The 24,474-nt window shown below is 45.6% G+C and overlaps 1 protein-coding gene across 1 annotated transcript in view; it reads left to right on the top strand.

The window, feature by feature from the left end:
- LOC139279261 (interferon lambda receptor 1-like) overlaps positions 1 to 24,268 on the top strand; it is a 34,296-nt gene extending 10,028 nt beyond the window's left edge. The window contains exons 2-7 of the mRNA XM_070898388.1: positions 1,912 to 2,029; positions 13,770 to 13,945; positions 15,496 to 15,659; positions 18,926 to 19,082; positions 20,659 to 20,789; positions 23,301 to 24,268. Of these exons, the coding sequence (XP_070754489.1) occupies positions 1,912 to 2,029; positions 13,770 to 13,945; positions 15,496 to 15,659; positions 18,926 to 19,082; positions 20,659 to 20,789; positions 23,301 to 23,984 (1,430 nt within the window). The 3' untranslated portion in view covers positions 23,985 to 24,268. The remainder of the gene's footprint in view (positions 1 to 1,911; positions 2,030 to 13,769; positions 13,946 to 15,495; positions 15,660 to 18,925; positions 19,083 to 20,658; positions 20,790 to 23,300) is intronic.
- The last annotated feature ends 206 nt before the right edge of the window (positions 24,269 to 24,474 follow it).

Raw genomic sequence — 24,474 nt, 5'->3', positions numbered from 1 at the left:
GAGAGGGGATCTCATAGAAACATACAAGATTCTGACGGGGCTGGACAGGTTAGATGCGGGAAGAATGTTCTCGATGTTGGGGAAGTCCAGGACCAGGGGACACCGTCTTAGGATAAGGGGCAGGCCATTTAGGACCGAGATGAGGAGAAACTTCTTCACTCAGAGTTGTTAACCTGTGGAATTCCCTGCCGCAGAGAGTTGTAGATGCCAGTTCATTGGATATATTCAAGAGGGAGTTAGATGTGGCCCTTACGGCTAAAGGGATCAAGGGGTATGGAGAGAAAGCAGGAAAGGGATATTGAGGGAATGATCAGCCATGATCTTATTGAATGGTGGTGCAGGCTCGAAGGGCCGAATGGCCTATTCCTGCACCTATTTTCTATGTTCATGGCAGATTTTGCATTCGGCGATGAGTTTGAGTGGAGACTTGTGGGGGGGAAAAAACCCTTCTCCAAACTCGCGCCAATTGCACCCCAAGCAGAAACTCTACCTCCGAAGATCTTTGTTTGATGCAGCCCGCTGCATTTGTGGGTTCTAACACCAGTATTTAGGGAACAGTATCAAAATAGTGATAAGTAATTGTATCAGTGAATTTTGAAGCACTGTGGCCTTCGTGGGAACTGTCTGATTTTTTTTTTCTCTCCACTTTGCGCAGACTCCAATGTTTTAATGATGGTCATGTTATCACTCGGCCTATTTCCTGTTTCCGTTTCTTTGATCATCTGTTGAATTCTGGCATCTGTTGAACTCTGGCTACACATACACTTTTTTTTAAAAGCTGCCGATCTGTGAATACCTAATCAAAATGGTCCAGGCTCTTTATGAATTCCAATATATTTTTAAGATAAATACACTGGTTGCTCAAAAAATGCATTCCCAGGTCTGTCGGTGTTTTAGCAGAGCTTCTGAATTCCATAAGCTGAGCTTCAACAATATGGTAGTAGTTGAGAATATTGTTAGATTTCAACAACAGTGACTTGAAAGTAATAATTAAAAAACAGATTTTAAAGTTTTTCTTCTATATATAATTAGTTACTGACTCACAAATGAAAACATATTCAGAAGACTGTGGGTTCAAGACCCAGGCCAGACACTCTGCACAAAAATCTAGGCTGACACTCCAGTGCTGTGCTGAGGGAGCGTTGCACTGTCGGAGGTGCCGTCTTTCATTTGAGACATTAAACCGAGGCCCCGTCTGTTCTATCAAGCGGCGTAAAAGATCCCACGGCGCTATTTTGAAGAAGAGCAGGGGAGTTATCCCCGGTGTCCTGGGGCCAATATTTAACCCTCAATCAACAGAACAAAAACAGATTATCTGGTCATTATCATGTTGCTGTGTGTGGGAGCTTGCTGTGCGCAAATAGGCTACCGCGTTTCCCATATTACAAGAGTGACTACACTTTAACGGTACTTCATTGGCTGTAAAGCGCTTTGAGATGTCTAGTGATCATGAAAGGCGCTATATAAATGCAAGTCTTTTCTTTCTAATATAAAATTAGCAGAGGGATCCCTAACCAGGGGGACATCGATTTAAAGTGATTGGTAGAAGGATTAGAGGGGAGATGAGGAAATAGTTTGGTGGGGGTCTGGAACTCGCTGCCTGAAAGGGTGGTAGAGGCAGAAACCCTCATTGCATTTAAAAAGTACCTGGATGTGCACTTGAAGTGCCGTAACCTACAGGGCTATGGACCGAGAGCTGGAAAGTGGGATTAGGCTGGGTAGCTCTTTGTCGGCCGGCACGGACACGATGGGCCGAATGGCCTCCTTCTGTGGTGTAAATCTCTGATTCTGTGATTCAATGAACATTTACCTCTACTTATTTAATGATCATTCATGTAGCTTGGATGCGTTTCTTTTACTAATGTTTGAGCATAGTCTGTGGGTACTCTTTAAGTTTCTTCTTGTTCTCAGGTAGTCTGTCAGTGCCTTCTCAAAATGTGGTCCTGAGTTCAAAGAACTTTAGCTTCTTCTTGACGTGGACACCCACTGAAGAATATCCTCCTGAAACCTCTTACGAAGTGGAGATAAAGTAATTATATAATTTAATTTACATTTTTAAATTGTTTCCACTGTGTGAATGAACTATCCTATAACGCACATTCTAATGCTGGTTACCACCTGTGGTTTGAAGTTCCATAGAAAAGTAAATGGGCGATCGTACTTGGGCTCATTTACTCTGGCAGCAACACCAAAATACTGTCTCTGCTGCTGGTTGTGCTATACCTTTTTGGGCAGCTATGCATTGACTTGTGCCTTGAGCTGCCTTTCAGAAAACGAATGTGCCACTGTTGCATTCATTTTGTGTCAGCCGTGGCTCAGTGGTCAGCACTCTCGCCTCTGAGTCAGAAGGTTGTGGGTTCAAGTCCCACTCTGGAGACTTGCGCACAAAAATCCAGGCTGACGCTTCCAGTGCAGTGCTGAGGGAGTGCTGCACTGTTGGAGGTGCTGTCTGTGACATGAGACGTTAAACCGAGGCCCTGTCTGTTCTCTCAGGTGGATGTGAAAAATCCCATGGCTCTATTTCGAAGAAGAGCAGGGGAGTTATCCCCGGTGTCCTGGGGCCAATATTTATCCCTCAATCAGCATCACTAAAACAGATTATCTGGTCATTATCACATTGCTGTGTGGGAGCTTGCTGTGTGCAAATTGGCTGCCGCGTTTCCTACATTACAACAGTGACTACACTTCGAAAAGTACTTAATTGGCTGTAAAGTACATTAGGACATCCAGTGGTTGTGAAAGGCGCTATATAAATTAAGTCTTTTTTATTTATTTGTAATCATTTTTCCAAATACAGGTTTGTATTCTTTAATGGATGTGTGTTTCACCCCCCACCCCCCACTTCACTCATCTTTTTATTGCATTTATTTATAATCTACCTCAACCACCTCCTGCAGCCAAACACTCCACACTCCCGACAATCCCATGTACCAGAAATTACATCCACTCTCACAGCAACAATCTCAAATTGCTAACCCCTTATCACTGACTCTGAGAAGAAGCTGGGTCTCTATTCGCTTTATCAAAGCCCTTTATAACCGTAAAAACTTCAAATTAAATCTCCTCTTGGATACTCTGTACTCCAGTGGAAACTGCTGTAGTGTCCTACAGCTGCCCTCACACCTGTAGGCCTGGATATTAACAGGAGCGGGTTACGTAGGTGGGCACGGTCGAGTTTCCGACGGGAAACCCGGAAGTCCGAGTTTTTCCACATGCTGCGGAGTTTTAACACTTCTTTCTTGACATGCTTGGCTTCCAATCAGGAGGGCCACACTCCGCAGCAGGCCACAGGACCAGGTAGGTCTGATTCCCGGCCCCGGGGGGGGTGGATCTGATCGCTGACGCCAGGGTGGGTCCGATCTCCAGGGTGGGGGTGGGGAGGGGTTCGACCCCCAGGGTGGGGTGGGGAGGGGTCCGATCCCCAGGAGGGAGCGGGGAAGGGGTCCGATCACACTGACCCCGAGGTGGGGGGGGGGGGGGGTGTCCGACCGCTGACCTGAGGAAGGGGGGTCCAATCCCTGAACATTGACCCCGGGGTTGGGGGGTGGGGGGGTGTCCGATCCCTAGGGTGGGGGAGGTTCTGATCCCTGACCGCTGACTCGGGGAAGGGGGGTCCAAACCCTGACCACTGACCCCGGGGGGGTGGGACCCGACCCCTGCGGGTGGATCTGATCGCTGATGCCGGGGTGGGAAGGCGTCCGATCCCCAGGGTGGGGGGGAGGTGGGGAGTCCGATCCCCAGTGTGGTTGGGGGGGGGGGGGGGGGTCCGATCCTCGACCACTGATTCCGGGGGGGGGGGGGGGGGGGGGGGGGTCTGACCTCCCACCCCAATTTGCCAACCCACCTCCTGGGAGTGGGCTGGCTGTCTGATGCTTGTCCCGCCTCTCTCAAAACCTGGAAGTGGGTGGGTTGGGGTCATGGTTCAGGTTTTTTAAATTTTAACATCTGACCTGAACCCATCCCACTCGTTTGTCGGCTCAAATTCCCCCCATAGCCTCCCATCCTTGGTGAATCCACACCACCTACTAGCCATGGCTTCAATGTCTGCTTGACAGTGGGGCACCCAAAGCTGCACCTACCACTCCAACTGTTCCCCAGCCAATTGACTACTTGGTGCTTCCAGTACATCATGATATTCAGGTTTCTTGTCATGGTTGTGTGTGCACTGGGAGCATAGTGGTTTTATGTTCTAGGCATTTTGTCAGGAGTAGGGTACCGCTGGAGTTGATTTTCCCTACCTCCTCTCTGCTGTTCACGCCTCCTTGCCAACCCTGGCGTTGAAGTCACTGCGGAGGATCGGTTTGTCGTCCACAGGGACGCGGGGCAGGGATTTTTCGAGGCTGGAGTAAAAGCCCTCTTTGGTCTCATCTGTCGCATTGAGTGTTGGGGTATACGCACTGATGACTGTGACGCATTGATTCCGGGATAGTGTGAGTCGGAGAATCTTGAGACATTCGTTAACTCCACGGGGAGTCTTTGAGGCGGTTGACCAGCTCGTTTTTGATGACAAAACCAACTCCATGAAGATGGCGTTATTCCTCTGGTTTCCCTTTCCAGAAGCAGGTGTAACCTCCACCTTGTTCCTTGAGCTGGCCTTCCCCTACCCGCCGGGTCTCGCTTAGGGCTTCGATGTCGAAGCGTCTTAAGTTCCCGGACAACTATGGCGTTTCGGCCTCTCGCTGTTGGAGTTGTCCATGAGAGTCCTGATGTTCCAGGTCCCGAACTTCATATTAGATGAGTGGAAGATGCCTGTGCGTGAGTTCTTTTAAAGTGCGATGGCCGTTGCACACTGGCTACCACACGGGCTTAGCTGAGCAAGGTCTTGGTCCAGTGGCAAGGGGGTCCAAGACAACATGAGACCAAGCACCGCTGTATGAGCCTAGTTGCCTATGACGAGATGTTGGCCGCAGGCTCGGCGCTGAGTAGCACCATTGATGGTAGGTGGTCTGAGGCTTGGTTGAGGGCAGGCATTGAGAGGGTCAGCGGTCCGCTGGAGTTCAGTGTGGAAGGTCAGGGTGGTCGCAGCCATGGTACTCATCACGTGCTGGAGGAGAAGAGGCCCAGTCGTCGTTGAAGGGAAGGAGGCCCGATCACTGTTGAGGAGGTGAGGCCCAGTTGTCATTGAAGGACCTTGTCACCAACACCTTGTTCTGCCAGAGGGACAAGTACAAGGCATGTTGGCAACACCCTCGCTCCAAACACTGGTACCTGCTCGACTATGTCATCGTCCAAGCCAGGGATCGCGAGGATGTGCGCATCACCCGCGCCATGACAGGAGCTGACGACTGCTGGATGGACCACCGCCTAATTTGAGTACTGTTGAGGGGGATGACTCATCAGGGGGGAGCAGCAGCAGCCAAGTTCATGGCACCGTGGCTGGCTCTGCTGCACAGGAGGGCAGGAAAAAGAATGGGAGAGCGATAGTGATAGGGGGTTCAATTGTAAGGGAAATAGATAGGCGTTTCTGCGGCCGCAACCGAGACTCCAGGATGCAAGGGTCAAGGATGTCTCGGAGCTGGTGCAGGACATTCTGAAAAGGGAGGGTAAACAGCCAGTTGTCGTGGTGCACATTGGTACCAACGATATAGGTAAAAAACGGGATGAGGTCCTACGAGACGAATTTAAGGAGCTAGCAGCTAAATTTAAAAAGTAGGACCTCAAAAGTAGTAATCTCGGAATTGCAACCTGTGCCACGTGCTAGTCAGAGTAGGAATTGCAGGATAGCTCAGATGAATATGTGGCTTGAGCAGTGGTGCAGCAGGGAGGGATTCAAATTCCTGGGGAATTGGAACTGGTTCTGGGGGAGGTGGGACCAGTACAAACCGGACGGTCTGCACCTCAGCAGGACCGGAACCAATGTCCTAGGGGGGAGTGCTTGCTAGTGCTGATGGGGAGGGGTTAAACTAATATGGCAGGGGGATGGGTAACAGAGGGAAACAAAATGGAGACAGAAGCAAAAGACAGAAAGGAGATGAGTAAAAGTGGAGGGCAGAGAAACCCAAGGCAAAAAACAAAAAGGGCTACGGTGGAGGAGGATTTCCTGGAGTGAATAAGGGATGGTTTTCTAGACCAATATGTCGAGGAACCAACTAGGGGGGAGGCCATCTTAGACTGGGTGTTGTGTAATGAGAGAGGATTAATTAGCAATCTCGTTGTGCGAGGCCCCTTGGGGAAGAGTGACCATAATATGGTGGAATTCTACATTAGGATGGAGAATGAAACACTTAATTCAGAGACCATGGTCCGGAACTTAAAGAAGGGTAACTTTGAAGGTATGAGGCGTGAATTGGCTAGGATAGATTGGCGAATAATACTTAAGGGGTTGACAGTGGATGGGCAATGGCAGACATTTAGAGACCGCATGGATGAGCTACAACAATTGTACATTCCTGTCTGGCGTAAAAATAAAAAAGGGAAGGTGGCTGAACCGTGGCTATCAAGGGAAATCAGGGATAGTATTAAAGCCAAGGAAGTGGCATACAAATTGGCCATAAATAGCAGCGAACCCAGGAACTGGGAGAAATTTAGTACTCAACAGAGGAGGACAAAGGGTTTGATTAGGGCAGGGAAAATAGAGTACAAGAGGAAACTTGCAGGGAACATTAAAATGGACTGCAAAAGCTTCTATAGATATGTAAAGAGAAAAAGATTAGTAAAGACAAACGTAGGTCCCCTGCAGTCAGAATCAGGGGAAGTCATAACTGGGAACAAAGAAATGGCAGACCAATTGAACAAGTACTTTGGCTCGGTATTCACTAAGGAGGACACAAACAACGTTCCGGATATAAAAGGGGACAGAGGGTCTAGTAAGAAGAAGGAACTGAGGGAAATCCTCATCAGTCGGGAAATTGATGGGATTGAAGGCCGATAAATGCCCAGGCCCTGATGGTCTGCATCCCAGAGTACTTAAGGAGGTGGCCTTGGAAATAACGGCTGCATTGACAGTCATTTTCCAACATTCTATCAACTTTGGATCAGTTCCTATGGAGTGGAGGGTAGCCAATGTAACCCCACTTTTTAAAAAAGGAGGGAGAGAGAAAACAGGGAATTGTAGACCAGTCAGCCTGACATCGGTAGTGGGTAAAATGATGGAATCAATTATTAAGGATGTCATAGCAGCGCATTTGGAAAGAGGTGACATGATGGGTCCAAGTCAGCATGAATTTGTGAAAGGGAAATCATGCTTGACAAATCTTCTGGAATTTTTTGAGGATGTTTCCAGTAGAGTGGACAAGGGAGAACCAGTTGATGTGGTGTATTTGGACTTTCAGAAGGCTTTCGACAAGGTCCCACACAAGAGATTAATGTGCAAAGTTAAAGCACATGAGATTGGGGGTAGTGTGCTGACATGGATTGAGAACTGGTTGGCAGATAGGAAGCAAAGAGTAGGAGTAAACGGGTACTTTTCAGAATGGCAGGCAGTGACTAGTGGGGTACCGCAAGGTTCTGCGTTGGGGCCCCAGTTGTTTACATTGTACATTAATGATTTAGACGAGGGGATTAAATGTAGTATCTCCAAATTTGCGGATGACGCTAAGTTGGGTGGCAGTGTGAGCTGCGAGGAGGATGCTTTGAGGCTGCAGTGTGACTTGGATAGGTTAGGTGAGTGGGCAAATGCATAACAGATGAAGTATAATGTGGATAAATGTGAGGTTATCCACTTTGGTGATAAAAACAGAGACAGACTATTATCTGAATGGTGACAGATTAGGAAAAGTTGAGCTGCAACGAGACCTGGGTGTCATAGTACATCAGTCATTGAAGGTTGGCATGCAGGTACAGCAGGCGGTTAAGAAAGCAAATGGCATGTTGGCCTTCATAGCGAGGGGATTTGAGTACAGGGGCAGGGAGATGTTACTATAGTTGTACAGGGCCTTGGTGAGGCCACACCTGGAGTATTGTGTAGTTTTGGTCTCCTAACTTGAGGAAGGACATTCTTGTTATTGAGGGAGTGCAGCGAAGGTACACCAGACTGATTCCCGGGATGGTGGGACTGACATATCAAGACAGACTAGAACAACTGGGCTTGTATTCACTGGAGTTCAGAAGAATGAGAGGGGATCTCATAGAAACGTTTAAAATTCTGACGGGTTTAGATAGGTTAGATGCAGGAAGAATGTTCCCAATGTTGGGGAAGTCCAGAACCAGGGGTCACAGTCTAAGGATAAGGGGTGAGCCATTTAGGACCGAGATGAGGAGAAACCTCTTCACCCAGAGAGTGGTGAACCTGTGGAATTCTCTACCACAGAAAGTTGTTGAGGCCAATTCACTAAATATATTCAAAAAGGAGTTAGATGTAGTCCTTACTACTCGGGGGATCAAGGGGTATGGCGAGAAAGCAGGAATTGGGTACTGAAGTTGCATGTTCAGCCATGAACTCATTGAATGGTGGTGCAGGCTCGAAGGGCCAAAGTTGGCCTACTCCTGCACCTATTATCTATATTTCTATGTTTCTATCATTGACATCAAAATTGCCCCAAAGCGGTGAGGGCAGCAGGAGCAGTGCTGCAAAAAAGTCAATGCCGGGCACTCAAAAGACCTAGCTAAGAGAGCCCTCACAGCTAACCTGGCGTGCCTTGTTGACCCTGAAGCGCAGAATGCCCACATCGCTTAGTCTGCCCCCCAGGCCTCCATAACCAGTGCCTGCGAAGAGACACTTTGTCACTCGACCAGGAAACACCAGGACTGAGAATGATCAGGAGATCCAAGAGCTAATAGATTGCAAGCGCAGGGCATTTCTGAGCCTTAAACAACAACCCAACTCTGGAGCAGCAAGGCAGCATTACACACTGCTCAAGGCTGAGGTCCAACAAAAAACTCGGGACCTGAAGAACAGGTGGTGGATGGAGCACACGAGATACAGCAGCTGGCCCACGGCCACGATATGCGAGGATCCTTCATCGCAGTCAAGGCCACCCACAGTCCAAACTCCCAAGGCCCCACCCCACTGCTGGCCAAGAACGGGGAAACGCTCATCAAGACACCGAGGCATGGAGGGGCCCACTGAAGGAACTTCAAAGATCTCCTCAATCGAGACTCTGCCTTTGACTCGAGCGTCCTTGACTCCATCCTGCAGCATGTTACCCGCCACCACCTCAGTAAAACCCCAGCACTGCACAAGATAGAAAAAGCATAAGACAGCTTAAGAACACAAGGCTACGGGAGCGGATGGAATCCCCGCTGAAGCACTGAAGTATGGCGGAGAGACACTGTTGGCGTGAATACATGACTTCATCTCGCTCATCTGGAGGGAAGAGAGCATTCCGGGAGATCTCAGAAATGCAGTGATCGTGACCATCTTTTTAAAAAAAGGGGACAAATCTGACTGCGGCAACTACAGGGGAATCTCCCTGCTATCAGCCACTGGGAAAGACGTCGCTAGAATCCTCCTCAACCGTCTTCTCCCTGTGGCTGAGGAGCTCCTCCCGGAGTCACAGTGCGGATTTCATCCTCTACGGGGCACAACGGACATGATTTTTACAGCACGACAGCTGCAAGAAAAATGCAGGGAGCAGCACCAGACCTTACACATGGCCTTCTTTGACCTTACAAAGGCCTTTGGCACTGTCAACCGTGAGGGTATATGGAGCATCGTCCTCCATTTCGGATGACCCCAAAATTTCGTCACCATCCTTCGCCTTCTCCATGACGACATGTAGGCCGTGATCCTTACCAACGGATCCATTACAGACCCAATCCACTTCCGGACCGGGGTCAAACAGGATTGCGTCATCGCCCTCAATCCTCTTCTCAATCTTCCTCGCTGCCATGCTCCACCTCACAGTCAACAAGCTGGAGTGGAACTAAACTACAGAACCAGTGGGAACCTGTTCAACCTCCGTCATCTCCAGGCCAGGTCCAAGACCACCCCAACCTCTGTTGTCGAACCACAGTACGTGGACGACGCCTGAGCACATACAGAGGCTGAACTCCAAGTCATAGTCAACGTATTCACTGAGGCGTACGAAAACATGGGCCTTACGCCAAACATTGGTAGGACAAAGGTCCTCCACCAGCCTGTCCCCGCCGTACAACACTGCCCCTCATTCATCAAGATCCATGGCGTGGCCCTGGACAACGTGGACCATTTCCCATACCTTGGGAGCCTCTTATCAACAAGAGCAGACATTGACAACAAGATTCAACAGTGCCTCCAGTGTACCAGTGTAGCCTTCGGCCACCTGAGGAAAATAATTTTCAAAGACCAGGCCCTCAAATCTGCCACCAAGCTCATAGTCTACAGGGCTGTAGTAATACCCGCCCTCCTGTATGGCTCAGAGACATGGACCATGTACAGTAGACACTTCAAGTTGCTGGAGAAATACCACCAACTATGTCTCCGCAAGATCCTACAAATCCCCTGGGAGGACAGACACACCAACGTTAGCGTCCTCGACCAGGCCAGCATTGAAGCACTGACCACACTTGATCAGCTCCACTGGGCAGGCCACATTGTTCACATGCCAGACACGAGACTCTCAAAACAAGCGCTCTACTCAGAACTCCTTCACGGCAAACGAGTCAAAGGTGGGCAGTGGAAATGTTACAAGGACACTCTCAAAGCCTCCCTGCTAAGGTGCAACATCCCCACTGACACCTGGGAGTCCCTGGCCAAAGACCGCCCTAAGTGGAAGAAGTGCATCCGGGAGGGCGCTGAGCACCTCGAGTCTCATCGCTGAGAGCATGCAGAAACCAAGCGCAGGCAGCGGAAAGAGCGTGCGGCAAACCAGTCCCACCCTCCCCTTTCCTCAATGATTATCTGTCCCACCTGTGATGGGGACTGTGGTTCTCTTATTGGACTGATCAGCCACCTAACGACTCATATTTTTAGAGTGGAAACAAGTCTTCCTCGATTCCAAGGGACTGCCTATGATGTGGTTTTATGGGTGAAGGCAATTTGTTTTTGGTCTCTGGGCTTCAGGTGGGCCTGGTACAACAACAACAACAACATGCATTTATATAGCACCGATAACATAGTAAACCGTCCAAAGGTGCTTCATTGGAGCGTTATAGACACAAATTTGACAATAAGCTATATGAGATATTAGGCTAGGTGAAGTGGGGTTTAAAGAGCATCTTAAAGTCTGAGAAAGAGGCAGAGAGGGAGGGAATTCCAGAGCCTTGGACCCAGATAGTTGAAGGCATGGCCCTCGACAAAAGGGATGCACAGGAGGCCACAGTACGGAAGGGGGCAGCTGTTGCCTACTGGTAGTCGTGCCGTAGCGGACTATTGTTCGTTGTTGTCGGTGGGTAGGCGGTCCAACTTGGAGAGTGAGGAATGGGGGGCTTGTGGCATGAGCCTGCAGGAATGGCTGGAGGATGGTTGGTTTTCCAGTTTCGGTGGGAGCCACATGTACTTTTGTTGTGAGAAGGACTGCACTCTACCACGGAGGGAGGTACTTTCCTGCAGCCAGTTGAGAGCTGTGCCTGTCTGTGTGTTTTGACCATATTTACCCTCGGATTTTCTGCTCTCGGCTCTCCTGGGCCGCACACTGCCTGCAATTAGCTAATCCAAAGGAAAAGTCTGCTTGCCTGTAGGTTTCTATCAGTGCCACTTTAGGCTATTTTAGCAAAGAAAGTGGAAATGAATGTCAGTGGGTGTTCTTTGCTTTATAATCACATCTTTTTTTTGCTAAAATTAATAAGCAGCTCCAGAAGGCATGTTAGAATGGCCTTGTGGAAGTCCTTGTTCCTGCTCCCATCCTGAACAGCAGCTAAGATCAAGAACTTGGCGGAACAGTTCAAACCTGTGCCCCTCCACGCTAAGGTGCACATGACGATGGTGTGGGTACATTGGCAGTTTGTGGGGAAGCAACTCTTGGTAAATGGCTAAGTATCAGATGGTAGTACAACTTTATTCTGCCTTTAAAGGATATTATGTTGTGTCCATTCAAATATTGTTGAGTAGACTGACCTTTGCTTATAAGTTAGCTATTATTTAATTGCACTTTTGTTACTATATATATATATTTTTGTTTTTGTTTTGTTTTGCTTTGGACCAACCTATACTGATTGATTTTTACCTTTGTTACCTCTAGATTTGACTATTCCAATGCACTCCTGGCTGGTCTCCCACATTCTACCCTACGTAAACTTGAGGTCATCCAAAACTCGGCTGCCCCATGTCCTAACTTGCACCAAATCCCACTCACCCATCACCCCCTGTGCTCTGCCCCGTGTCCTAACTCGCACCGAGTCCCGCTCACACATCGCTCCCTGTGCTCACTGCCCCATGTCCTAACTCTCACCAAGTCCCGCTCACCCATCACCCCCTGTGCTCACTGACCCGTGTCCTAGCTTGCACCGAGTCCCGCTCACCCATCACCCCCTGTGCTCACTGACCTACATTGGCTCCCGGTTAAGCAACGCCTCGATTTCAAAATTGTTTTCAAATCCCTCCATGGCCTCGCCCCTCCCTATCTCTATAATCTCCTCCAGCCCCACAACCTCCCGAGATGTCTGCACTCCTCTAAATCTGCCCACCTGAGCATCCCTGATTATAATCACTCAACCATTGGTGGCCGTGCCTTCTATTGCCTTGGCCCTAAGCTCTGGAACTCCCTCCCTAAACATCTCCGCCTCTCTACCCCTCTTTCTTCCTTTAAGATACTTCTTAAAATCTACTTCTTTTGATCAAGCTTTTCGTCACCCGTGCTAATTTCCCCTTGTGTGACTCGATGTCAATTTTTTTGTCTTGTAACACTCCTGTGAAGTACCTTGGGACGTTTTACTATGTTAAAGGCATTAGATAAATACACATTGTTTTGTGATAGGAAACCCCCAATATCTTGTTGAAAATTCATTGTACGTTTAACATCAAATCTGCAGTAATCTTCAAATGGAAATACTATAAAAGGCATTTAAACGCTATGAAAAGTTGAAAATGTATTTTGCAAACTTAAATAATAATGGCCCGGATTTTGAGGTGGTAATGATGGTGAAACTGTCAACGTTTGCCATCAGTACCGTAACTTCAGGATTTAGCACATGCGCAGATAAACGGGGAAATTTTGAAGTTGCGGTCAATCGTTCCCTGCTCCACCTTAGGCTTCGCTGGGGAACACCCCAGAGCCGGCAATCACTTGAATTGACAAAATGTTTCCTTTTCCGTTCTAATATCGCTAGTTTTTAAAAGAAATCATTAACAGTTAAGCCTTGTTCAAAGAGGTGTAACTGGGTTTTTAATGCCATTCTGAGTAATAACTAATGCTTGAGCAACTGTTCTGATCCCGAAAAACAAATTTTAATATTTTGAATGTCAAATGTCTCCATGATAAAAAATACTAAATTTGTAATTTTTTGTTAATGTTTGTGATATTTCAGCTTCTACCTTAACCTCATGTGCATGTCCCAATCTTTATTTCACTCTGTTTATAAAAAAAAAATTAAAAGTTAATGAGCTGCTTTTTATTTCCTGGTTTGCTGCCTATGAGAATTCTTCCATGTGATTGGCTGCTTAAACAGCTTGATGACATCACTGCTATTGGACTCTGAAGATCCCCTATAGACAATGCTATTATCAAGTTAACTTTGAGAAAGGTAACGTTTTTGCCACAGAGATCATGAGATCTTTGTGGACATTTTTCTTTGATGTCAGCAGCGATCTCCATTACTTCGCTGCTGACTGCAAATTCCGGCCCGTGATGTTTAAATTCTGAAGTGTGCATAATACATAAACGATGAATTTACATTAAATAGCGCTTATAATACAATGTAGGGAACAATATCAATACAACCTGCATACAAACTATTATTTTTTGTTCTTTCAGACTCAAAGGCATTTGGCTTCCACTCACTATTTGTACAGCACCGACTGGAGAAGGCTGTGATATTACGTGCACAATTGATTGGTGTTACTCCATATATCAAGCCAGAGTGAGAAGCATTTTACCTGGACTCCCGAGTGTTTGGAGCATATCTAATCCATTTTCTCCTTTTGATGACGGTACAGAATTTTTTATCCACAAGCTGGAACATTGAAGCAATTTACTCTGTAAATGTTAAATAGTAAACTAACATTTGTTTTAGTGATGCCACCCTAAACCTTTGAGTGCGAGCATGTTATTTCTGCAGCATATCCTCAAATGGAAGTAGAAACCGGCTAACCGGATTATCACTGTGACGAGAAAGATACACTTCCTTCGATTAATTCTATTTTTTTGTTGAAAATTACATGTAGATCTTATTGCCAACAGGAACTTATCCAGATTTCAATTGGATTTCCTTTTAAATGGGTAGTGGCATCATTAATGCCCCTTTTTGAAATTAGTTATTGCGTGCATGTACTTCTGAACTGCTACGCGTTTTTTTTAAAAAGGGGGAGGGCTGTTAACGATATTGCAAAGGGGCATCTGAGTTTATTTTTGTGCCAAACTGTGCTAAGTAGGATGAATTATTCGTACTCCGTTTGTACAGATAAGATAACAAAAACTAAGGTAGCTACTGGCATTAATTTAGTTCCCTCAATGGATTCCTTATTAACTTTTGTTCCACTGGTAATTTAATCGCCAGTCCTGCTAATGGCACATGCTGGGGAATGTTGCACGATGACAAAAAAGGATGCCTACTGGATTTACTGGATAAAGCTCCACCGTGGATTTATTCTAGACTTTCACAAATCTAAGCATAATCCAATTTTTTAAAAAGAACATTTTATATATTTTCTAAATTTAAAAATCTATTTTCAGTGCATGGCTCAGTGACTGGCATTCTAATCCGAACGATGTTACTATCTATAATTCCACCTTGCAGAGCGTTTGGTTATCTGTCTGCGTTAGCTCGGTGCTTCCAAGATTTCCCCCAATAGTTTTGCCATTTTTTGTCGAGTCAAAATGGTACAGAGGGCTGATGGGGCGGTACATGGGTTGTGATTCGGTCTTGATTTTTGACGTTTGTACTCGTGACGCTAATTTATCAAAACCTGAATAATTTCAATAAATGTCTCCATTTTGAGGCACAGAGTAAGTGGAAAATTGGTTTTTATTTAAAATCAGATTTTTGGTGTCTTGTCTACATCCTAGAAATTTATGGTCAGGGCACTCAAATGGAATTTTTTATCCACAAGCTGGAACATTGAAACAATTGCTATGTAAATGTTAAATACTTCTGTTCGTGCGCGGCAAATTTCCGCGCGTGTGCGGATTTTCCATTTTATAAACCGTTGAGCGGCCAGCACAGGACCTCCAGACCGCTAAATGGCCGTGCAGCTCAGAGGAAACATTCCTGGCAACCCTCATCCCCCTAACAACCACCCCATTCTGCTTGCTCTGAATTGTAATCAACCTGTTTTATTTAAAGTGGTATTAATTGGAGTTAATGGTTTGCTTAACATGATCAGTCTATGAATGGGATATTAATTCCAGCACGATTCTGAGGGACTGCCTATGATAATGATGATTAATTCCACCTTGATGTCTCAGTTAGAAATTGTTAACTGCTTTGTTGTACTAAAATACAACTGTTTAGCAAATCACAAAATCTCTTTTTTCTTTAAAGTGGAACTGGGTGCACCTGAAGTGAAAGTTGTTTTCAGGGAAGAAACTATAATGGTGCATCTCCAAATTAATTTAAGTACATGCAATGAAAAGATACTCAAAGCATGTCTGCTGCAACAACTGAGCTATGAAGTGGAATTCTGGGATGCGGATGAACGTGTTAGGGTATGTACCAGTTTACTGAAATAAGCACAGAGAATGCTGGAAATCTCAGCAGGGTCAGGCAGCGTCTGTGGAGAGAAACAAAGTTAACGTTTCCAGTCTATGACCCTTCAGAACTGGAAAAAGTTAGAGATAAGGGCAGAGAAAGGGGGAGGGGAGGAAAGAACAAAAGGGAAGGTCTGATAGGGTGGAAGGCAGGAGAGATTAGAGAGACAAAAGGGCTGATGGTGGGACAAGTTAAGAAACGAAAGATGGGTCTAGAGAGGGTGTAAATGGAAATGGCAGAATCATCATCAGCTGCCCTGGGAAAGAGGGAAATAAAACAGGAAAAAAGAAAATAGGGACAGAGGTTCTGGTCTGAAGTTGTTGAACTCAATGTTGAGTCCAGGAGGCTGTAAAGTGCCTAATCGAAAGATGAGGTGCTGTTCCTCGAGCTTACGTTGAGCTTCGTTGGAACAGTGTCGGAGGCCGAGGATGGAGAGGTCAAAGTGGGAGTGGAACGGGGAATTACAGTGACAGGCTCGGGCTTGTGTTTTTATTTCAGATTTCCAGCACTCGCAGTATTTTGCTTTTGTACTAGTTTATTGAAGCTTGTAACATCTGGCGGTAAACCAGTAGTAGGAAAGCTTCTTGTCATCCTGGTATTTATTGCAACTTAAAAGTACATTTGCAACATTGAAATATATCACGTTCCAGAATTTAGCCTTTTGGTGTGGAACTCACTGATTCTCCATGAACATTGTGTATTGCCTGTTTTTTATGTTGAGGCCTGACAGGTTTTTTTGATTGGATTCTTGATGATTTATTTGATCTGTAACCACCAGTAGCTCTGTCTATAAGTATATTGTAGGTTGCTATTATTTGCTGTGTTTTTGCAACATGGTCATTTGGGGTCTATTTTGGTGAGGGACAGTATTTTCCTCCAGTCCCGTGCTCAGTGTCCCCCCCTAATGACGTGGAACAGAACAGAACCTGCACCAAGCCATAAGCTAAGATAGTCACTAATAAATCCAATGGGGAATTCAGGAGAAACCTCTTTACCCAGAGAGTGGGGAGAATGTGGAACTCGCTGCCACAGGGAGGGGTTGAGGCGAATAGTATCGATGCATTTAAGGGGAGGCTGGACAAACATATGGGGGAGAAGGGAATAGAGGGTTATGCTGATAGATTTAGATGGGGAAAGATGGGAGGAGGCTCGAGTGGAGCATAAACACCGGCATGGACTGGTTGGGCCGAATGGCCTGTTTCTGGGCCGTACCTTCTATGTAATTCTGTGTAAAGTCCCACAAGGCGAATTTTGCAAGCTCAAGTATTTACTCTTATACGCTGACATGATTTATGTTTACCATTATTCATTTTTTATTTTGTTTCTGCTCGATGCACTTGTCCCTGACTGAGGGAATGGGCGAGGTACCTACTCCCATGTCTCTGGCAGTGCTGTTCGAGCCTGCCACTAAGTATTGCCCAGGATGATACGCGCATCTCTTTTTTTTTTTCCTTTTGCTCCCTATCCTTTCCTTTACTGGTGAAGAAGCCTGCTCTGGGTCTGTTCAGACACGGGACCAAGGTCAGGAACTGGCCATCTGGAAAATGGCAGGACCAACTCCACATTTACCGAGTTGTGGCACTTTCATATGTTCTTGAATGCAAATAATGAACACCGGCTTTCTAATTCAGTTATTGAGAATGAAGGTAGTGCGTTGCTTGTGAGAATTCACTAAGCAGTTGATTTATTGGTGACATTTACACCAGGGGAGAAATGGTCCTGGCAATAATGTTAAGCACATCTGTTCAATTCACAGAGTAGAGTGGAAGATTACCATATTTATATTCACCGTTTTTTAACGTAACATAACAAGAAATAGGAGCAAGAGTCGGCCATACGGCCCCTCGAGCCTGCTCCACCATTCAATAAGATCACGGCTGATCTGATCTTGGTCTCAACTACACTTCCCTGCCTGTTCCCCATAATCAATGACTCTCATATAGTTCAAGAATCTGTATCACTGCTTTGAATATATTCAATGACCCAGCCTCCACAGCGCTCTGGGCCAGAGAATTCCAAAGATTCACGACCCTCAGAGAAGAAATTCCTCCTCCTCTCCGCCTTAAATGGGCAACCCTTTATTCTGAAAAATGCCACCTAGTTCTAGATTCCCCCCCCCCCGGAGGGGAAGCATCCTCTCTGCATCTACCCTGTCAAGCCCCCTCAGACTCTTATGTTTCAATACAATCATTTCTCATTCTTCTAAACTCCAATGTGTACAGACCCAAACCTGCTCAACCTTTCTTCATACGACAACCTCTTCATCCCAGGAATCAACCTGGTGAACCTTCTCTGAACTGCCTCCAATGCAAGTATATCCTTCCTTGAGGGACCAATTTTGGCCAACCCGTTTTTTTTGGCGCACTGACCCTTTATGCGGCAACTTGTGCACTGGAAAGGGCGCCAAAAAACTTATAGTATCCTGGCCCCTCTGCCGAGTGTCCCGGGTCCTGGCGCGGTGTCCATGGTGGATTGGGGGGGGGGGGGCGGAGCTACAGCCCTGCGCTGAAAACACTGCCGGCAGCTGTCCGCATGCGCAGTGGAGTCTGCGCACATGCTCCTCGCCCTCCCAGCGTGTCCTGCAAGCTGTCAGCAGGACCCGATGTTCGCCGCCCCGAGCCGTGGCCAAATGGTCGCCCGCGTCTGAGTGCAGCCCAGGCTGCGAGAACCCTACCCGAGATACCGCCGAGCCCAGCCTTTCCTCTCCCTCCCCACTGCCCGCAACGTTTTTCAGAGCTGGCCACATACGCTGACCTAAGTCGATTTGATATAAGTGTTAGCTGGCCAAAGTGGCATAAATGGCCAAAACTGGCGTAAGTGTCTGGGAGCACCCCCCTTTGGAAAAAAAAAATGAACTAAAAAAAAATCGTACTAACTAAGTTACTCTGGAGCAAGTTTATTGGGGAAAATGGGGTTTATTAACTTACGTCAGAAAAACCAACTTACTCCAAAAAAATTGATGCATGTCATGGCCAAAATTGGCCCCTAAATAAGGAGACCAAAACTGTATGCAGTATTCCAGGTGTGGTCTCTCAGTTGCAGCAAGACTTCTCTACTTTTATACTTGCAATAAAGGCCAACATTCCATTTGCCTTCCTGATTACTTGCTGTACCTGCAACATTTTGTGTTTCATGTACGAGGACACCCAGATCCCTCTGCACCACAGCATTCTGTAGTCTCTCCATTTAAATAATATTTTGCTTTTCCTTTTATTTCTGGCAGAGACCAATCAAACAAAGCTTATCTGCGAGCACCATGGAAATTCGACAAGGTGAATTGCGCGGCAGTAACAATTGCATATCTGCCAGATCCGTTTTCACAAGTACTGCAAAACTCAGCAATTTCTCTAAGCCAGTTTGTTTCAGTCTGAAGCAAAAAGGTATGTGTGTGTTACTGAGGTATAGATTTGATCGGAATCTGCTGTATTGGTTTTATTTTCCCACCTTGCTGCCAGTTGGAGGATGTACTCCTGCACCACTTCGAATGCCGTTCTATACCTGCGCTGTTGGAGGTGATTGAAAACTGCTGGAGTTGCCTGGTGTTCCCCTGACCTTCACGGAGCGCCTACTCGTGGAAGTTTCTTCTAGTGACAGTGTTTCCATATCTGGAAAAGTTGTGATACGCACAAGGTTATGCAGCACTCCTTTCTATATATCCAGCAAGTTACTAATGCACCCACAGATTTCTCTATATCCAGCGAGTTACTAATGCACCCACAGATTTCTCTATATCCAGCGAGTTACTAATGCACCCACAGATTTCTCTATATCCAGCAAGTTACTAATGCACCCACACATTTCTGCCTGCCGACTTGCCTGATCAGTTAGGCCAGGTTGAAATGCCCAATTTGTTATTAATTACATTTTCTTTGCCTCCCTCCCCACCGCCCAAAAATTCTTTTTTTTTTCTTCTCCCAGTAATGGGTTATCTCCCGACTGGAAGAAACTAGTTTTAAAATAGAAAAATAATTAACTTTCAAAATGGCAAACAGAAAGTCATTTTCAGTACTATTGAGGAAAACTCGCACATTACAACTGAAAAAAATGAGTGTCCATGTTCATTGTGGATTGCAAAATGCGAGAAAATACAGCAAACAAAGTGTCAAAGTCAACATTTTCTGACATGATCAGCCCCCGATGAATCTTGTTCCTTTCGGCATTTGTGCCTCCCGATAGTTTTTCATCTTTTTTTCCCCCTCTCCCAACACAAGTGAAGGATTTTTGGATGTACCAACAGCTCCGGTTACAGATCTGCACTTTCAATGTAACTACATGTTTTTGAATATCACAGGCTCCTAGTCAGGGCCAGTTTTTGGGGTTGTCAGTCAGTGTTTCTGAAGCTGGTGGCTCAGTGTTTGCTAGTGTCCTCGGTTAACCAGCATGCTGTAATGTTTTCACTTGCCAGTGACTGTGGAGTGCACAATTTTAAAAGGTTGTTTCCTTAATCAAAGGCAGGTAATGATATCAAGTATTTTGCTAGAATATTAATCCCGAAACATGGCTATATTTTTAGCCAATGAATGTACTGTTTAATACTGGTTCCTAAACACCGCACTTGATTATCGCAAGAGGTTAAGTTTCAGACCTCACTGTTAATGTGGCTTTTGGATTGTCAGCAATTCATTTCATTTTACCAACATCTACAATGTTAAACCCATTCTGCATAACTCCGAGCTGATTATACTCCTTCATTAATAATACATTGATATCAAAAGAGCAAACTCTGGAAATTTCAGTGGGTTTTGTCACATCTGTGGAGAGAAAAGCAGCGTTAACGTTTCAGGTCGATGATCCTTTGAAGGGTCTGACCCGCTGAGATTTCCAGCATTTTCTGTTTTTATTTCAGGTTCTAGCATCTGCAGTATTTAGCTTTTGTAACACATGGATAGCGTTGGGTTGTATAAATACAGTAAGAATTCAGACACACAAATTTTAACATTACCTTTTTTCTTTTAGGACTGCAAGCTGGAGTGTATCTCGCCATACTGGGATCATTGCTGGGAGGATTATTTCTGATTTCAATAGTTGTAGCTATTGTGAAAAAAATAATCTATGACCCTTCAAAATTGAAAATGCCTGCAGCCTTGGTGTGTACAACTGATTAACTTTGTCATGTTTTTGCCATTAATATAAGACAGAGGTGTCGTTTTTAATAAGACACGTGGGAAATTTAAGGGGCAGAAAAGGCCATTTGGCCCCAAAATTTTATCTGCCATGTCTTTTTCCTCAACTGAGGATTCCCCTGTGCCGTGGTTAACATGACCTCAACCATGTCCGTTCTATTTCCAACCTCCTTGATCTTTCCTCACAACATGGGTTGCTGAGACCCAATTTTTTGCTGCCCCACACTGCACCGCTCCAAAACACTAATACCCTTCTGACCAATATTGAACAAAATTTGACACCGAGCCACATGAGATAGCCGGGCAGTAAGAGGGAGGTTTTAAGGAGCATCTTAAAGGAGGAAAGAGAGCTATCAATTTCGAACAAAGTACACCACTCCACTTTCTGCGACCCTGTCTTGCTTCAGGGGTGCTGCATTTAACCTGAAACTTAACTTGCACCTGAAAAGCCAATTGCACAGATTTACCGTGCGATTGTGTCGACAGGTCAGAACTTCCACCAAAAGCATCTAGTCCAATTGGGTATAAATTGGTGAATTTAACTATCAAAATGTATGTGAATTTTGAAACTCCACTAGGTTTATTGTGCTTGATACATGCAGACCCACTTGGTCTATTTTTACTAGATTAAGTATTTTAGAAGTTTGGGACATGTTTGGACTTTTCAGAAAATTGATTCCAGCAAGTGAATTTTCAAATTGCAGCCCTACGATTTTAGGAATTGCTCTCCCCGCCCCCACCCCCCACCCCCACCCACCCACCCCCGGATATTTTCCCACAGATTTTTTTCTTTTCCATTTTAGCTTTATTTTTCCTATACCTTTTTCCTATGTCTTTTATCATTTACTCTTTAATTTTATTTGACATTCATTTGATTGACAGGGTAGATGCAGGGAGGATGTTTCCCCCGGGCTGGGGAGTCTAGAACCAGGGGTCACTGTCTCAGGATAAGGGGTCGGCCATTTAGGACTGAGATGAGGAGGAATTTCTTCACTCAGGATAGTGAATCTTTGGAATTCTCTGCCCCAAAGGGCTGTGGAGGCTGATACTCTTGAGTATATTCCAGGCTGAGATAGAGCGGGAAAGTGGAGTTCAGGTCAAAGATCAGGCTCGAGGGGCCGAATGGCCGACTCCTAATTCTTATGAATGATATTCTTTTCATACTTATGTGAATTACCCTTTTTCCATCCCTGTTTATCTCTGCACTTTGTCCTTTGTCCAATTTATCTTTGTTTTTATTTTCATAGCTTATGCTGTTTTCCTTTTCCCTTCTTTGTACTAAGGCTCTTTTCTGTAGTGTTTTATATCAGTTTTACCTGTGCTTGCCAGAACCTGATAAAGGCACGTCTGAGCTAATATGTACAGAATATGCAGGATTCCTCTCGGACGGGTGATGGTGTATGATTTAGTTTCCCCAAAGTTTTAATATCTGCCAATCAATGTTCCCTTTAAGCTTGAGCCTCCGTGCAGCTGGCTCCCCGGCATTTAAATGCAGAAACTACGTGAGAGCGGAGTTGTGACTGGGCCGTGCAGCTGTTAAAGGGGCCGCACAGTCCAAAAAAAGAGAGGGAGCATTGATGCCAATTGCAATTGATGTTCTGTGCCTAAGCACCTTGATTCTTGTATGCCTCAGAGATGTGGACCATATACAGTAGATACCTGGAGAAATCGCTGGAGAAATACCACCAACGATGTCTCTGCAAGATCCTGCAAATCCCCTGGGAGGACAGACGCACCAACATTGGTGTCCTCGACCAGGCCAGCATTGAAGTCCTGACCACACTTGACCAGTTCTGTTGGACGGGCCACATTGTTCACATGCCCGACACAACGACTCCCAAAGCAAGCGCTCTACTCAGAACTTCTGCACGGCAAGCGAGCCCCAGTTGGGCAGAGGAAACGTTTCAAGGAGACCCTCTCGGCCTCCTTGATAAAAATGCAACATCCCCACCGACACCTGGGAGTCCCTGGCCAAAGACCGCCCTAAGTGGAGGAAGAGCATCCAGGAAGGCGCTGAGCACCTCAAGTCTCGTCGCCGAGAACATGCAGAAACCAAGCGCAGGCAGCGGAAGGAGCGTGTGGCAAACCAGATTCCCCACACACCCTTTCCCTCAACCACTGTCTGTCCCACCTGTGACACAGACTGTAATTCCTGTATTGGACTGTTCAGTCACCTGAGAACTCACTTTTAGAGTGGAAGCAAGTCTTCCTCGATTCCGAGGGACTGCCGATGATGATGCCTAAGCAACTTTTGTATTTTCTTGCATTTATATTTTCTTTAATCCACTCACTACTAATCCCCAGACTCTCAATTTCTATACTTAACTATTACTTATTTATAGTACATATTATAGATATGAGGCAGATAAAATTATATTGTCATTTCTATAAGTACTGCATTTTCAGAAAGTATCTCTTGTTTTATAAATATATAGCTCCCTTTCTTTCAGCACTAAACTAGTTTTATTTTATTAGGATTTCTCAAAGAACTTGCGTTTTACACAAATGATGGCAGATGATGGACCAGATGTGTGCAAATTGTCAATTATTGTTCACTGTGAAAAAATTGAAGACGACCTGCACGAACAGAAAATGGCCCTTGAAAGACATCTTCTGAGAGGAGAGATGGAAAGCAGTGTTTCGGATTGTACCGATGAGAGTGATGAGGAAAATGAATGCTCTGATTACACAGACAGCCGGTGGATTCCTGATGGGATGATCTTTGACGAAGATGATATTCAGCAGCAGTTGCCTAATATAGAAACCTATCAAAAAGCAAATTGCTTTTTCGATTCTTGTATCGGTGCTGTTGACCTACGGAGCCAAGACTCCGATTGTACTGATCACAGCAGACCTCAGACTAAACCATATACTGATGTTTCCAGTTTTACCTCTGTTGTGCTTAATAGCGAACATTTCACTGATAGTATTAATTGCGTTGTGCCACAGCGTGATGAAAAGATCAGCCATGATGATATTCCTTTAAAATCCGTGAAGATACTCACTGATGATGATGACGATGTCCGTGACAAAGACGTCAATCTATTACCTGATGTACCACTTCTTGCTTGTGATTTGAACTGTCCGAGCAACGCTGCATGTGACCCCACCTACAGTCACCCCACTCTGCTGCCTGGAGAGTGGCAAGCAGCAGCCTGAGCAAAGAAACCAGCAAATGTTTGTTTCCTGTGTAAATGGAGTTTCTGATCAGTATGTTACACAAACACTTTACATAATCCAGTACTCATTTTCTGAGCAGAGCTATGAATATTTATTTTTTTAAACTGAACATTGAAGCTACTTCGAGTATTAATGAGTTGGCATGAAAGCCAAAAGAAAATTTCAGTGTTTGACGAATTTCAAAGGTGCCAAATATACCTGACCATGTAATATAGCTACATTTCTATAACTTTTACTTATTATTTTTTAAAATTAAAGAGCATTCATGATTTTAAAAACACTGGTGGCCATTAATGAGAAGGTGCTTTAAATACATGTAGATCACCCTGCAGCTTTAATTTGGTTAGCTTTGCAAAGTTACTTAGGAATGTAAGTTGTGTGGAGGATGCAAGGAGACTTCAAGAATCTACCTATCTCCGCCTTGAATATATTCAATGTCTCAGCCTCCATAGCTCTCTGGGGTGGAGAA

Source organism: Pristiophorus japonicus, chromosome 14 (assembly GCF_044704955.1).
Source record: "Pristiophorus japonicus isolate sPriJap1 chromosome 14, sPriJap1.hap1, whole genome shotgun sequence".
Classification (NCBI taxonomy): Eukaryota; Metazoa; Chordata; class Chondrichthyes; family Pristiophoridae; genus Pristiophorus; species Pristiophorus japonicus.
The sequence above is the reverse complement of the archived record's forward strand: the minus strand, read 5'-3'. Positions and strand labels throughout refer to the sequence as shown.